The 15547-nt window shown below is 34.5% G+C and overlaps 2 protein-coding genes across 2 annotated transcripts; one reads left to right on the top strand and one right to left on the bottom strand.

Moving 5' to 3' along the window:
• The first annotated feature begins 1176 nt into the window (after positions 1-1176).
• On the top strand, positions 1177-2016 carry LOC123922971 (B3 domain-containing protein At2g31420-like). The gene has a single exon (XM_045975625.1). The coding sequence runs from the start codon at positions 1177-1179 to the stop codon at positions 2014-2016; it is 840 nt and encodes a 279-aa protein (XP_045831581.1).
• Positions 2017-4078: 2062 nt separating this feature from the next.
• LOC123924556 (1,4-dihydroxy-2-naphthoyl-CoA synthase, peroxisomal) lies at positions 4079-14246 on the bottom strand. The gene is made up of 9 exons (XM_045977500.1): positions 13845-14246; positions 12249-12371; positions 11636-11737; positions 9984-10022; positions 9789-9887; positions 9606-9653; positions 9423-9518; positions 4423-4545; positions 4079-4337 (listed from the first exon to the last, which is right to left on the bottom strand). Exons 1-9 carry the CDS (start codon positions 14106-14108, stop codon positions 4221-4223), a joined length of 1011 nt encoding a protein of 336 aa, XP_045833456.1. The 5' UTR covers positions 14109-14246; the 3' UTR covers positions 4079-4220.
• Positions 14247-15547: the final 1301 nt, after the last annotated feature.

Raw genomic sequence — 15547 nt, 5'->3', positions numbered from 1 at the left:
TAGTTAGTCTGGTTAGGCTGTGAGAAATTCATTGTTTATGTTAAATGTGGCATAATAAAAGTTGTAAAGTAGTTTTAGACTAAGAAAATAGTTGTGCATAATTTGAGAGGTTATCCTATAGGCACTTAATTGTAAGGCATGTCTAAGTTAGTAAAGATATGGTGCATAATTTGGGAGGTTATCTCAGGCTCATACTTGTAAGGTCTGTTTAGGTTAGATAGATTAAATACTTTGTTTTCTTCCCATTAAAACTAAACAACGTCAAAATAAAGTATAGTGATACATGTAATTTATTAAAAAAAAATCTGTTAAGAATTTTTTAAAAATTATCTGAACCAACTAAAGTAAAAAAAAAAATTTTAAAAAAAAACTTTGTTTTAATAGTTATCCAAATAATCATAAATTAATGTTAAGTTTGTTATTATTTTTTTGTTTAGAAATTCCACTTTAAAAGTTATTAGTGTCCGGGATTCGAATTTCGACTCTTGAATACATAACCAATTGAGATAAACTCACGTGAAAAGTTTGTTATTATCTCTACGTTGACCCAAAGAAAAGTTTGTTATGTATCATATATTTTGCATTAAATCATGCATGTATTTTTTTACCAGATTTAAAATTGCAATCATAAGTCCCCATGAAACTTAACTGATGGACATCACATTTTATATTTAGGGGTTGGGGTTCGAACCCCAAACACACCACTTATCCACCTTAAGGGCGGGATTTCTTGTTACTATACTACCGGACAAAAAAAAAATTGCAATCATAAATATAACAAATAAATTTTGGGCGAAATAAATCAGTTTTTTTTTCTTCGAAATGCGGCAAAATAAATCAGTTGACATGTTATGATATTGAATTTTTTTTTCACTAATGTTCTCGATTATTGATATCAATTTTTTTTACTGTATAAAAAAAAACAAATCTTTTTTTATTTGGTCAAAAAATTAGGATGATTTAGAATTTTAGTATATCTTTGTGATTTATTATATGATAAAATAATAGTATTGTTTGCTTTTTAATTTTAAATCTTGACAAACACTCTTATATAAATACTCTCTTGAGTTATTATAAACAAACACATTATTCACAAAGAAGGGGAAAAACCATATTTTGAAGCTCATAGCATCGTCGTTTCAAAATATGGAAGCCACATTGGAAAACAAAAAAACTATGGCAATCAAGAAGATCAATGAATTGATGGAAAATAAGAAAAAGGAATTCAACCCTCTTTTTAACTTTAGTTTGAATAAAATATTATCCCAAGAGGCTCCACAATTTTATACTGAACAAGAGTTAGCACAAATAGATGAAATCAGTGAAAGTTTTGGTTTAGGTAGCACATGCACAATGAAAGGAGAGAAAGTGAATAACAAAGAAAGATGTTGCTCAATTGATGAAAGTAGCATGTCTCATCATGAAGAAAGAATAGCGAAATCAAAGCCAAAGGAGAAGAGGGAACCAAAAAAACAAGACAAGGAAACCGTGCCATCATCACCACCAAAATTGCCTACTCGTGTCGAGAACAAAATCAAAGAGTTGAATGGCCGTGATATCAAATATATCATGTGTAAGAAATTATATTCGTCAGATCTCGACGAAGATAAAAATCGTCTTTCAATGCCGATTAAAAAAGAAAATCTTGATTTTCTCCTTGACATAGAAAAGGAGACATTAGAGGATCAAAAGGATAAACCGGGGGGTGACTTAAAAGTGATTATGTTGGACCCTTGTTTCAGAAACTTCACAATGTCTTTGAGGAAGTGGTACATGGGCACTAGTAGTGTTTACAATCTTGTACAAAATTGGAAACATGTTTTATCAGAAAATAAATTTGAAATAGCTCAACTTCTCAATATTTGGTCGTTTAGAGACGTCCACAACAAGTTATGCTTTGTACTTGTTGATGATAAGAAGTCTGTAATTGAAGGATGTGAAAAGTTGGAGAATCCAGTTGACTTATCAAACATGAAGAAAACAATAAAAATAAAAGCTCAAAGGGTGAGGAATTAATAGTTAGTATCTAAGTTTTTAGTCATGGTTATTTTGTTTTTTGACAATATTTACCAACTTTAATTGTTAGTATTATTATGGCTTAACTACACATTTTGGTCTTTTATGTTTATTTTAGGTTTTAATTTTGTCACTAACACCGTTTGAACGGTACACATGTCAGTGTGTCCAAGTGCCACGTATCTGTCCAAATGTGACAAAATTGACGGAAAAGACTAACTTGAAACCTAAAATAAACGTAAGGGATCAAATTGACCAAATTGAAACCTAAAATAACGTAAGAGACCAAATGTGTAGTTAAGCCTATTATTATTATTATTATTATTATTATTATTATTATTATTATTATTATTATTATTATTATTATTATTATTAGCATTGTTTCTTAATATTCTTTAAAGTTGGATGTTAATTATTATTTGTTATGGATGTTTCTTTTGTTTACAATTTTTTTTTTTGACAAATTGTTATTTGTTATTAATATTGTTTCTAAATTATTAATTTTAGTGAACTTTTTTTAATATAATTATTAAGTGTGACCCTAATAGCTTATTATAACGATATATCTCTTGATAAAAAAAAAAGAGCCTGTCATAAATTATTATTTTTGTTAACCGTTGTTCAAGAGTAACTAATTTTTGTGCAAATCCTATGAGACACATATAACAGGTTCTTCCTTCTTAACAAAATAAAAATTCCACAAATTTTGTCACATGTGTTAGCCAATTTGCATATGTGGATGGATAGACATGTGGTACTTGGACACACTGACATGTGTACTGTTCAAAAGGTGTTAATGAAAAAACTAACGGAAAGGACTAACGTGAAACCTAAAATAAACGTAAGAGACCAAATTGATATTTTGTAAACATAAGGGACCAAATTGAAACCTAAAATAAACGTAAGGGACCAAATGTGTAGTTAAGCAAAAAAAAATCAACGGTATTGTTGGCACAAAAATCAACGGTATTGAGACTCATAAAGATTAACGGTATTTAATAAAAATTCATAAAATGTTAATTTTGACGGGCCTCAATAACATATCAAATGATTTTCAATTTTTAACGGTATTGGCACAAATGATTTTTTCAATCCAACGGTGAATTTTATAAAATTCGTATTCGTTATAATGAAATCGACGTCTTGTGCATCATGAACCATATCATGTAGTTGTTAATGGTAGAACTTGCCTCAAAATTATAGACACATCAATAGTACCTCTTTTGTTAATTTCGCTGACTAAATTAACCAACAAAAAATACATTCGATAATTAAATTGACCGGTTAAAAACATATTTGAGGAGCAAAGTTATTAATAAAAACCTAAGAAGCAACGACACTCCTCAGATTAGGTGTGTCCGTGTCGGACACGTGTCGATTTACAACCCCGACACCGACACTTATGATTACACTAAATTATGCCATTTTTTCAAATTTTTATCGGTATCGACGTGTCAATGTCCGTGCTTCATAGATAAAAAATGTCTGTGCTTCATAGATAAAAACTACACTAATTAAAGTGTTGGCATCTCAATACATTCACAAATCAATGTTAAATCTAAAATTCGTTAAAAACAAGTTACACTTCCAAAAATTAAAATAGCGGTTTGCTCGTTTTTTACACAAATTGAATTTTAGATTTAACATTCATTTTATTTTATTTTTTAAACAACTTAACATTCATATTTCATCCTAGGTAATTTTTTAAATAAATTAAAAATGTGTCAAATGACAAAACCAAGCTCATTGCGTAATTACATATGCATTAATTACTAAAATTCTAACGCAAATTAACAAATTGAACTCTTTGGCCGAGTGGTTTGTTTCATGGTGTCAGGACCTGCTTCATCAAGTGGTCTTGAGTTCTACTCCCAATCAAGCACATGGTTAACCAGGCTCTGATACCATGATTAAGGTCCTTAAAAGAGTTATTATTTTTTCTTTTTTCTCCCTAACTCACATATAATCAAATAATATTTTTTCTCACTTGCATTTTTATTTTAGACTTATAAGATAATAGTTTGCATAAGAGCAATTTCAACCGAGTGAAACACACAAAAAATAAGGATAAACATTATTTTCCTCTATAGCTCACAAATCAATATTACCACTTACCAGCCTCAAATACATTATATATTGATGATTGAAAATTAATAAATTAGAGGCAAGAGCTAACATGAACAAAATCAGTTTTATTCCTCTATTTATGGTCTTCTATTAAACTTAGAAAAATCTGGGCGTCTACGCTCCATATATGCAGTTTTACCTTCATTTGCTTCTTCAGTGCCATAAAATATCAATGTTGAATTTCCACCCATTTCCTATAATTCAGATAAATACATATAATGAACTAAGTGAAGGGTTAAAAAATACCAAGTTGGACATAGAATATTAATAGTGATATACCTGAAGTCCGGCATGGCCATCGTCAACTGCATTAATAGCAGCCTTGAGAACCCGAATTGCAGTTGGGCTATTTCTGAGTATCTCCCTACACCATTTGATTGTTTCTTTTTCTAAGTTCTCTAGCTACATCAATCAAAACGTTACATCAACTATAAGTATCAGCTTGATGTTAATAAACGTGTCATTCTGCGAATGTTTTTTAGTGAAAAATGTATAACAATCTCATTAGATGTCTGTTTTTATTTGCAGCGAGAAATTGTATAACAATCTCAAGCTGCCACTGAGCAGGCTTAGGCCGTGCCAATGAGCAAGGTTAGGCGCGCGCGCAAGGCAAGCAGGCTTGGCCTGGCTTGGCCTGAAGTGGCTTGGCTAACAAGTTAAGTACTTGTAAGTGTGTGTACTTGCTTGTGTGTGATGTACTCCTATATAAGGACTTGTTATGTGATGAATAAACTAGAGAATGCCATTTGAAACCAACAATTGGTATCAGGAGACCTCAAAATCCAGTTTTGCAAAAACAGAAAAAAGTTAGTTACAACGGTGTAACCGTTTCTTTCTCTTCTCCTTTCTTTCTTCCTCCAACGTAAAGCTTCACCAAGCTTTATCAATGGCAGATTCTAATACACCATTTCATCAATCTATTCCAAAGTTCGAAGGATTCTATGATCATTGGGCTGAGCTCATGGAAAATCTGCTGCGATCGAAGGAATTTTGGAGCTTGATTGAACATGGTGTATCCGTTGCTCCTGCAAATGCAACGCAAGAACAGATACGTGCTGCAGAGGAAAGTAAGTTGAAAGATCTTAAAGTCAAGAATTACTTGTATCAATCCATCGATAGAGCAATTCTTGAAACAATTCTTGATCGAAGCACATCCAGAAGTATTTGGGAATCTATGAGACAGAAATACCAAGGTTCAACAAGGGTGAAACGCGCTCAATTGCAATCTTTGAGGCGTGAATTTGAGCTATTGTTGATGCAAGAAGATGAATCAGTAGATGACTACTTTAGAAGAACTCTTGCAATTGCTACAAAGATGACAGCACAAGGTGAAACATTATCTCAAGCCTCTATTGTTGAAAAGATCACAAGATCTATGACTCAGCGGTTTGAATATGTTATCTGCTCAATTGAAGAATCAAGAGACGTTACTACAATGTCTATTGATGAGTTGCAGAGCAGCCTTCTTGTACATGAAGGAAGGATGAAGAGGCACAGAGCTAAGGATGAAGAGCAAGCTCTGAAAGCCTCCAATCTTGGCAGAGGTAACAACAATTCAAGCAATTCCACCACCACCAGAGGAAGAGGACGTGGTTCTAGGGGGCGTGGAAGAGGTAGATCCAATCCTATCTCTAAGGAATTTGTTGAATGTTATAAATGTCACAAGCTGGGACATTATCAGAGTGAATGTCCATCTTGGAAAGAAGGTGCAAACTATGCTGAATTCAATGAACATGAAGAACTCTTGATGATGGCTCAAGAAGTAACAGCTCACACACGTGATCAGGTTTGGTTCCTTGATTCTGGCTGTAGTAATCACATGATAGGCAACAAAGAATGGCTATTTGATTTTGATTCCAGCTTTAGAGAAACTGTGAAACTTGGTGATAACTCCATTATGTCTGTCATGGGAAAGGGAAATCTTAAGCTGCATTTAGAAGGGAAGATAAGTGTGATTAGTGATGTGTATTATCTTCCAAATCTTAAGAACAACCTGCTTAGTATTGGCCAGTTGCAACAGAAAAATCTTACTATAGTGTTTAGCAAGAACACCTGCAAGATATTTCATGAAGAAAAAGGATTGATCATTTCAACTCCTATGACAGCCAATAGAATGTATGTTTTGCTTGCACCAGTTATGATGCCTCAGTGTCTTGTAGCAAAACATGAGGATATAGAACATATATGGCACTGCAGGTATGGCCATCTTAATTTCAAAGGTTTGGTGACTCTTGCAAAGAGAACAATGGTGAAAGGCCTGCCTATATTGAAAGATTCAGCAGAATTATGCCCTGATTGTGTGATTAGCAAGCATCACAGAGATTCTATTCCCAAAACAGCATCATGGAGAGCTTCAAGCAAGTTAGAATTGATTCACTCTGATATTTGTGGGCCAATCAATCCATCTTCCAATGGAGGCTGCAGATATTTCATAACCTTCATAGATGATTTCAGCAGAAAGACTTGGACCTATCCCTTGAAAGATAAGTCCAGTGCATTTGAAGTTTTCAGAAAATTCAAAGCATTAGTGGAGAAGGAATCAGATCATCAGATTAAATGTCTTAGAACTGATAGAGGAGGAGAGTTTACCTCAAGCCAGTTCAATGATTTCTGCAGTGAACATGGAATCAAAAGGCAATTAACTGCAGCATATACTCCTCAGCAAAATGGAGTTTCAGAAAGAAAAAATAGGACATTAATGAATATGGTGAGAAGTATGATGTCAGGGATGAATGTACCAAAGAGGTTTTGGCCAGAAGCTGTAGTCTGGGCCACACATGTCATCAATAGAAGCCCAACATTGTCTGTGAAAGATAGAACACCTGAAGAAGCATGGAGTGAAATGAAGCCTTCAGTATCTCATTTCAAGGTATTTGGTTGCATAGCATATGCACATGTGCCTGATGTCCATAGAAAGAAGCTAGATCCCAAAAGTGTCAAGTGTGTTCACTTAGGGGTTAGTGAGGAATCAAAAGCTTACAAGCTCTATGATCCTGTGCAGAAGAAGATAATCATTAGCAGAGATGTTGTTTTTGATGAAAAACAAGGATGGAGATGGAATGAAATAAGTGACAAAAAGGAAATTGAGTTAATAGACAATGATGCTGAAGATTCAGTACAAGCTGAACCTGCTGAAGTTGATCCAGTCACTACTGAACCAGCAGTTCAAAGTGATAGTGACATGGACACCACTAGTGAAGAAAACTATGATAACACAGAGGATGGTGTAGGGCAAAGAGCCAGAAGACCTCCAGGCTGGATGAGAGATTATGTGACTGGTTCTGAATTGCAAGAGGAGGAACAATTGCAAAATCTAGCTGTGTTTAGTAATAATGAGGATCCAACTTGCTTTGAAGAAGCAGTGAAATTGGCTGTATGGAGAGAGGCAATGGATCAAGAGATAGAGTCTATTGAGAGAAATGGAACCTGGGAATTGACAGATCTTCCTCAAGGTATGAAGAAGATTGGTGTGAAATGGGTTTTTAAAACAAAATATAATGAACAAGGCAAGGTTGAAAAGTACAAGGCCAGACTAGTAGCTAAAGGATACAGTCAGCAATATGGCATTGATTTCAATGAAGTATTTGCTCCTGTAGCCAGATGGGATACAATTAGAACCATTCTTGCATTAGCTGCTTCACATGGATGGAATGTATATCAGTTGGATGTGAAAAGTGCATTTTTACATGGTGACTTAGCTGAAGATGTGTATGTTGATCAACCAGCAGGTTACAATAAGCAAGAGGGAAAAGTGTATAAGCTGAAGAAAGCCTTGTATGGACTTAAGCAAGCTCCAAGGGCATGGTATAGTAAGATAGAATCTTACTTTGCTCAAGAAAAGTTTCAGAAGTGTCCTCATGAGCATACATTGTTCATAAAACAAGATGATAAGAAGAATGTGTTGATTGTGAGTTTGTATGTGGATGACTTGATTTTTACTGGCAGTAATGAAGTCATGTTTGAAGAATTCAAAACTTCTATGAAAAGCAAGTTCTCAATGACTGATTTAGGCAAAATGAGGTACTTTCTTGGAGTAGAAGTAAAGCAGTTTGATGGTGGGATTTTCATCTGTCAACAGAAGTATGCAAAAGAACTTTTGTTGAGGTTCAAAATGGATCAATGTAACAAAGTGTGTAGCCCTATTGTGCCTGGAAACAAATTGATCAGAGATGAAAGTGGAAAATTGGTGGATGCTACTAATTACAGACAAATGACAGGTTGCTTGATGTATTTGCTTGCATCTAGGCCTGATTTGACATTTTCTGTGTGTTTGGTGGCTAGATATATGGAGAGGCCTACTGAGATTCACTTGGCTGCAGTCAAAAGAATAATGAGGTATCTCAAAGGGACATTAGAACTTGGCATTTGGTACAGAAGGAATGAGAAGTTGACATTGGTTGGATGGTCTGATAGTGATTATGCAGGTGATCTAGATGATAGAAAATCTACATCTGGATATGTGTATATGCTTGGCTCAAGTGCAGTATCATGGTCTTCAAAGAAGCAAGCCATTGTCACTCTATCCACCACTGAAGCAGAGTTTGTAGCAGCTGCTTCTTGTGCTTGCCAAGGTATCTGGTTGAGGAGGATTCTTGCAGAGCTTGGCCAGCTGCAGGAGTGTACTATAATAAAGTGTGATAACAGCTCATCAATTAAGCTGTCAAAGAATCCAGTGATGCATGGGAGGTGTAAGCACATAGATGTGAGGTATCATTTTTTGAGGGACTTGACTAGAGAAGGAGTGGTAGAGCTCAGCCACTGCAGCACAATGGAGCAACTTGCTGATATCATGACCAAGCCATTGAAGCTTGAAACGTTTTGTAATCTTAGGGATAAGCTAGGTGTAAGTGATGGTCATAGCCTAGAATGATTGTTTGTTATTGTTTTTTTGTATAAACTGTTCACATGTGTTCAGTTTAGGGGAGTGTTTGTTAGTGTTGTTAGCTTGTGGTTAGGCTCAGCAGGCTTAGGCCGTGCCAATGAGCAAGGTTAGGCGCGCGCGCAAGGCAAGCAGGCTTGGCCTGGCTTGGCCTGAAGTGGCTTGGCTAACAAGTTAAGTACTTGTAAGTGTGTGTACTTGCTTGTGTGTGATGTACTCCTATATAAGGACTTGTTATGTGATGAATAAACTAGAGAATGCCATTTGAAACCAACAATCTGTAGCTTCCGAAATGTAATGGCTAAAGCCTAAACGACATTCGGACGCAATTCCAAACTTAGTTTTAAAGGAGAAACTAAAATTACAGTGTTGAAAATTCTTTGAATGGAAAAGAGCTTACTGGTACAACAGTATTGATAAGGCCCATTTTCTCTGCTTCGACAGCCGTATAGAATCTTGCGAGAAACCACATTTCGCGTGCTTTTTTCGGACCAACCTGTATAAAGAAGCATGATTTTTTATCTTTTGGATTAACAACATCAAAATATTACAGCAAACAAAGCAGTTTTATTTTAATCCTCACCAAACGCGACATGATAGAACTTCCGTAACCAGCATCAAAGCTTCCAACCTTTATAGATACAAAAACAAAAGATGTTACAAAGAAGTAAGAGGGGCGGCAAATAAACTTTCTCGTCTATAACTAAATTATCTTATGATTAAATGTTTGATTAATACAAATGCTAAAGGTAAATTATTGAAGCACCTTAGGACCGGTTTGGCCGAAAATAGCATTATCTGCTGCAATGGTTAAATCACAAACCATATGTAATACATGCCCTCCTCCAACAGCATACCCTGCAACCTGTTTTAATGTTAGCAAATAATTTGCAGCTGTAGAAGGCTTTTGAGCAGAAAAAATGAGATTAAGAATAAAGGTACGAAGAGTTAAAGAGAGTACCATTGCAATTACTGGTTTTGGAAGGCGGCGAATCTGCACCTGTAATAGGAGAAAAGAATGAAAACCAAAGTATAAGAATAACAAAGAGACATGTGATGTAGCACGAGGCTATTCAAGAATATATTTCAGTCAGTCATGAAGCACGGACATAGACACCGACACCGAATATGGCACAGACACTAACATGCCTAATCTGAGGAGTGTCCCTTCCACTTTCATTGGTTTTGATTGACGTTAAGGGACTAAACTGCAATTTCGTAAATTTGAGGACTAAATTAACCAACCCTTATGTTGGGTTTTTGTATGTTGGCTACATTTTGCAAAAACATCTTTTAGCCAAGTGTTGAGACATATGTGCATACGACATGTGTTGAGACAGATGTGTGTACACATTGGAACAACACCTGTCTGTCTGAACTGCGCGTCAGCTAGCGTTTTTATTTTCTACTCAATCTTTCGAAGATTTGATTGAAGAATTGTTTCGTGGTATCTTACTCAACAAGGCGCACGTGATCAATGTGTTTCAAAAGGCAGCTGAACCCTAGTTCTATTTTCTAAAGGAATAAAATAACTTTTAGAAAATATAATATTTGTTTCAAAAATATATCTCGTGAAGATTGCTGCAGAAAATATAAAAGATTTATTTCAATTAAATCTTTGTGTTTCAAGAAGATTAGAAGATTTAATTTTAAAATATATTTACAACAAATATATTTATGGGAGGAATATTTGATGCAAAGAAAGATTCAGTAAAAATATATATTTTGCATCTAGAAGATTTCTTGGATCTGAAGCATTGTGAAAAGCCCACGAGGCTCTGCTATTTAAAGGGTGCTGCTGCTAACCCTGTTTTATTCACCGAAACTTGAAGCAAAAATAGAATATCAAAGATGTAGACTTTTAAGGGTTTCGTGTCTTTAAGCCACTCTCTAGGAGAGTTGGTGTAAAGTGAACCACTCGGGTTGTGAGATGGTCACCGTGTCCTCACTCAGAAACCTGTAGGTAATGAGTTGAGTATTGTAGTTGGAGGAAGCTTTTAAGCAACTCCAAATTGTGAACTTAGTCGTTGGCTAGGTGTTAATGTCATTGAAGTGTGTCTTCATCTTTGTCAAGGAGAGTGTCTCCATTCTGTTGTTATTGAAATCCTTACTGGTTGTAAGGTTGAGGGGAGTGAGACGGGGTCTCATATCTAGGAGTTCCTAGGTAGAAGTGTCATTGGGTAGGGATTAAGTGAGGAGTTGTAAACGGGGGAGTTTAGCTCTGAATTAATACTGCTGATAGTGAATTTCCTCCTGGATTGGTATCCCCAGATTAGGCTGTTAGACTGAACTGGGTTAACAATTATGTGTGTCGTTTATGCTTTTCAGTATATGTTTTTAATGCTCTGTTTTATTGTTCTTACTGCTAAGACAAGTGTTACGACAAGTGTCTGCACATCGTGGACAACACTTGTCTACTGTGTACCAGAATTTCACCTTACAATTTGGATGACAAAAATATGATTTTCTCAAACAACATTATACTGGAAAACATAAAAGATTCATGCTCCATCGAAATAAATGCCTCATAAAACCTGCCAAAGAGATATCTTGCGTAATGGGAATCACTGTCACTCACAGAAATAGAAAAATCTGGAATGAATCAATACATACCTGTAAGTCTAACACATTAAGGCGACCGATATTTTCATGATCAGAATAACCATCTCCAGTCCTCAAGGCTTGGTCACCACCACTACAAAATGCATTTGTTCCCTACATCATCAATATGTCATTTAATTAAAATTAATCAATTCTACACAGCTGAATATGGAACTGTCATGAGACCTCTAAATCAAGGCAATCAATTTAAACTGCTCGAACCAGAATGAAATTGCGATCTAACAGTCAAAATAATCAAACCGTAGTAAAGGACGGTTCAAGGTTCAACCTGTTGAACTTTCTGGATCAGTTTTAGAAACACTGGTTTATAGTCATACTAAAAGCATCATGATTAATTAAGAAACAATAACTGTTTCCATCAAGTTAAGCTTATATATGAGTTAAATGCTGATAAATAAAACCAACGGAAAATCCAAAATCAGTTGAACCAAACCATATAGTGATCAGTAAATTGAATGTTTAAGTCACATAACAAGTGAATGGTGAATCAGTTGTATGATAATGACTTGATTAACAAGTTAATTAATCCATTTCATAACTCAACATGCCCTTTAATAAATTTTATAAAAACAATAAGAAAAATGAAGTAGCAAAAGAGGCATACTTTTCCAGTGAGAATGATGACACCAACAGAGGGATCATCTCTAGCATCATTGAAAGCACGAATAAGCTCCTTAACCGTGTGAGGTCGAAAAGCATTCCTTCTCTCTGGCCTATTTATACTAATCTGCAACATTGCCAACATCTCCAAAATTGAATAAAAAAAGGCTACACCCATAATTCATCAATATTTCTTCAATTTAGTCCTTAATTATACAAAATCCATCCTATATTCTGATAATCGAATTGATTTCATATACTTTGGAGATTATCTGTTATTTTTCATATACTTGATTTATAGACAAAATAAGGACTAACTATTTGAATAACAACTTAATTAAGCAACTATAGCATAAATGCTTATAACATAAGTGCTTATTATATATATATATATATATAACTTATTTCTATAACAAAAGATAAAAAAAATGTCAAACGTTTTTGCATAAGCTATAAAACTTATGGAAGTAAGCTGAAATCAATGTATAGACACGTCATCAATTATTTCTATATTAAAACATTAAATAAATTCTAAGTGTTTCCAAATATAAGTTATAATCTGTTTTAACAAGTTATCACGAATAGCATACTCGAATAAGCAGAAAACAACTTACAAACATGTCATAAGTTCTTTCCATAAACTCTTTAAAACAGTCTCACACATGTTTATGTCAATGAATAAACTCAGTAAGTCCATTCAATCAGACACTAAGGGTCTGTCTAGCAATAGCATAGAGAAATACTTTGAGTAACCAAACTTATATCAGTAGATAAGCTCCAATAAGTCGATTCAAATCAGACACTAACTACTATTAGTATAATACTTGGAGTAACCAAATTCATCCAATATTTTACTATAAAAAAAAAAGTGAAGTAAAAAGAAAATGAGAAAGCTAGCTTATAACTTATATCAGTGAAAGCTATAAGTCATCTGCTATCAGATATCGGCTATAAGCTAGGTTTTCAGCCATCAGCTGGCTTTTCGGTTATCGGCTAGCTTATAGCTTAATTTTATTTACCAAACATAGCCTTTTAGAGCAACCAAACTTATGTCAATAGAGAAGCTCAAATAAGTCGATTCTAATAGAATATATATACAATTGTTTAGTCAGATTCTATCAGATTCAAATGAGACACTAACTACTATAAGGTATAAGTCATCAGCTATCAACTATGAAGCACGGACACTCCTCGGATTAGGCGTATCCCGGTGTCAGACACACTTTGGTGTCGGACACCGACACTTATAATTACATTAAATTGTGTCATTTTCTCATATTATTATCGGTGTCGCCGTGTCAGTATTTGTGTCGTGTCTGGTGTCCGTGCTTCATAGGCTATCAATTATCAGTTATAAGTTAGTTTGTAAGCCATCAGCTATTTTTTCAGCTATCATCTACCTTATTTATAACTTAATTTTACCGAACAGAGACTTAGAGTATCCAAACTTATGTCGGTAGATAAGCTCAAATAAGTCTATTCAAATCGGACACTAACTACTATGAGTATAATACTTAGAGTAACCAGATTCATCCTATATTTTATTATAAATAAAAAAAAAAAAAGTGAAGTAAAAAGAAAATGAGAAAAGAGAAGAAACCTTAGCAATTCCTTCACCAACAGATTTCTCATAAACAATGTCAGTGAAATCCTGTCCTTGATCATCAGAAGCAACCTTCCAAACAACATCATGAGAGGGAACATCACCATGAACACGTTGGTAGCTATCATTATTCCTAGAACTCCCCGAAGTGTGAAACAAGGAAATAAGTTGAGGTGGTGATGTTGTTGGAGAGGAAATGAGGTGGTTGGTTACAGAGGTTACTCTCCTGATAACAGTTTCAATGTCTTTGTTTTCAGCCATTGGATTGGAACTATGAGATGCTATAGGTAATAGTGGTTGTTCTTAACCAATGACATTGAAGATGATGATGGAGTGAGGTTACTGATGTTTGTCTTGTGGGATGTGGATATTGGATAAGATAAGGTTAAACCATGTTTGTTAATGACTAATAGATAGTTAGTTTAATTGACGGTTAATGATACAATATTTGGTGCTATTTTTTTACTAAATAAACCAAAATTTTAATTTTATAGGGTACCACCAGCCTTAATTATAAAAAAAAAAAAAACTAATTTTTAATTTATTCAATAAAAACCAAATATATGCACAACTATAAAAAATTAAAAAAAAAATAATTATATTAGTTTCTTATTTAGTGTTTTAAGGTACATTTAAGTATTTATCAATTAAAACGCATAAACTATTAATTTTGATGGTTTCAATTAGGGGTGGCAAAACGGGCCAGACCCGCCGGGCCGACCCATTTGACCCACCATTTTTGTTGGGCTGGGCTGAGGTTTTCGGCTCGCTACCTTAAGGTGGCCCGCCCCCGCCTAATCCACCTAAAAAACGGTGTGGGGCGGGTTAGCCCGCGGGCTTTTTAATTTTTTTTATATTTTTTTACTTTTATTGAAAATAGTGTGGTGCTTGCTCTAGGAGAGGTTCTTGACCCAAGGATAAAGCTTTCTACTTTGGAATTTTGTTACTCAAAATTTGATCCACTTACTTCTAAATGTAAAATGGAAGAAGTTAAGAAGAAGTTGTACAGTCTCTTTGAGAATTATTCTTCCATTCCTAATTCATCTACCACAACTTCCACAAGCATTACATCTTCCGCTACTTCGTCTACCCACAAATTGACTTCCAGCTTGTTTGCTTGTTTCAAATGGGAATTATCACTTGCTAGTATTTATCCTTTTATCTTATATTGTAATGAATTATTTATTAACTTAGTTGATGTTTCTATTAGTTTAATTAAGGGTAATTGTAAGTATTAGTTTAATTAAGGTAATTGTAAGTGCTAGTATTTTTTTTAACATCAACTAAGATGTAAGAATTGTGAATTTATAATTCAAATAGTTAAAAAAAAAAAAAAAAAGTATTTGGCGGCCCGGCCCGCCAACCTGCCAACTCGCCAATAAACGGGCAGACTTGAGTTGTTGAACCCGGACACCTAAGTTTCCCCGCCCCGCCCCGCTTTTGGGCGGGCTTAAACGGGGCGGGCATGCCCACTTTGCCACCCCTAGTTTCAACAACATATCAAATAATTTTCGATTTTAATAGAATTGTTTCCTTGATCATTTCATTATGCCATAATCTGTATATGTACAACCATATTGAGTCAGTGTTGACTCATCAAAATAATTTCCTAATCAATATAAATTAATATGGCATCTCCTAATATAATGATACAAATAATGATACAATAATGATACAATAACGGTTTTATATTCTAATAC

The sequence above is a fragment of the Trifolium pratense genome, linkage group LG4 (genome assembly GCF_020283565.1).
Source record: "Trifolium pratense cultivar HEN17-A07 linkage group LG4, ARS_RC_1.1, whole genome shotgun sequence".
Taxonomy (NCBI): domain Eukaryota; kingdom Viridiplantae; phylum Streptophyta; class Magnoliopsida; order Fabales; family Fabaceae; genus Trifolium; species Trifolium pratense.
Note: the sequence above shows the minus strand (reverse complement) of the source record. Positions and strands in the feature narration are given on the sequence as shown.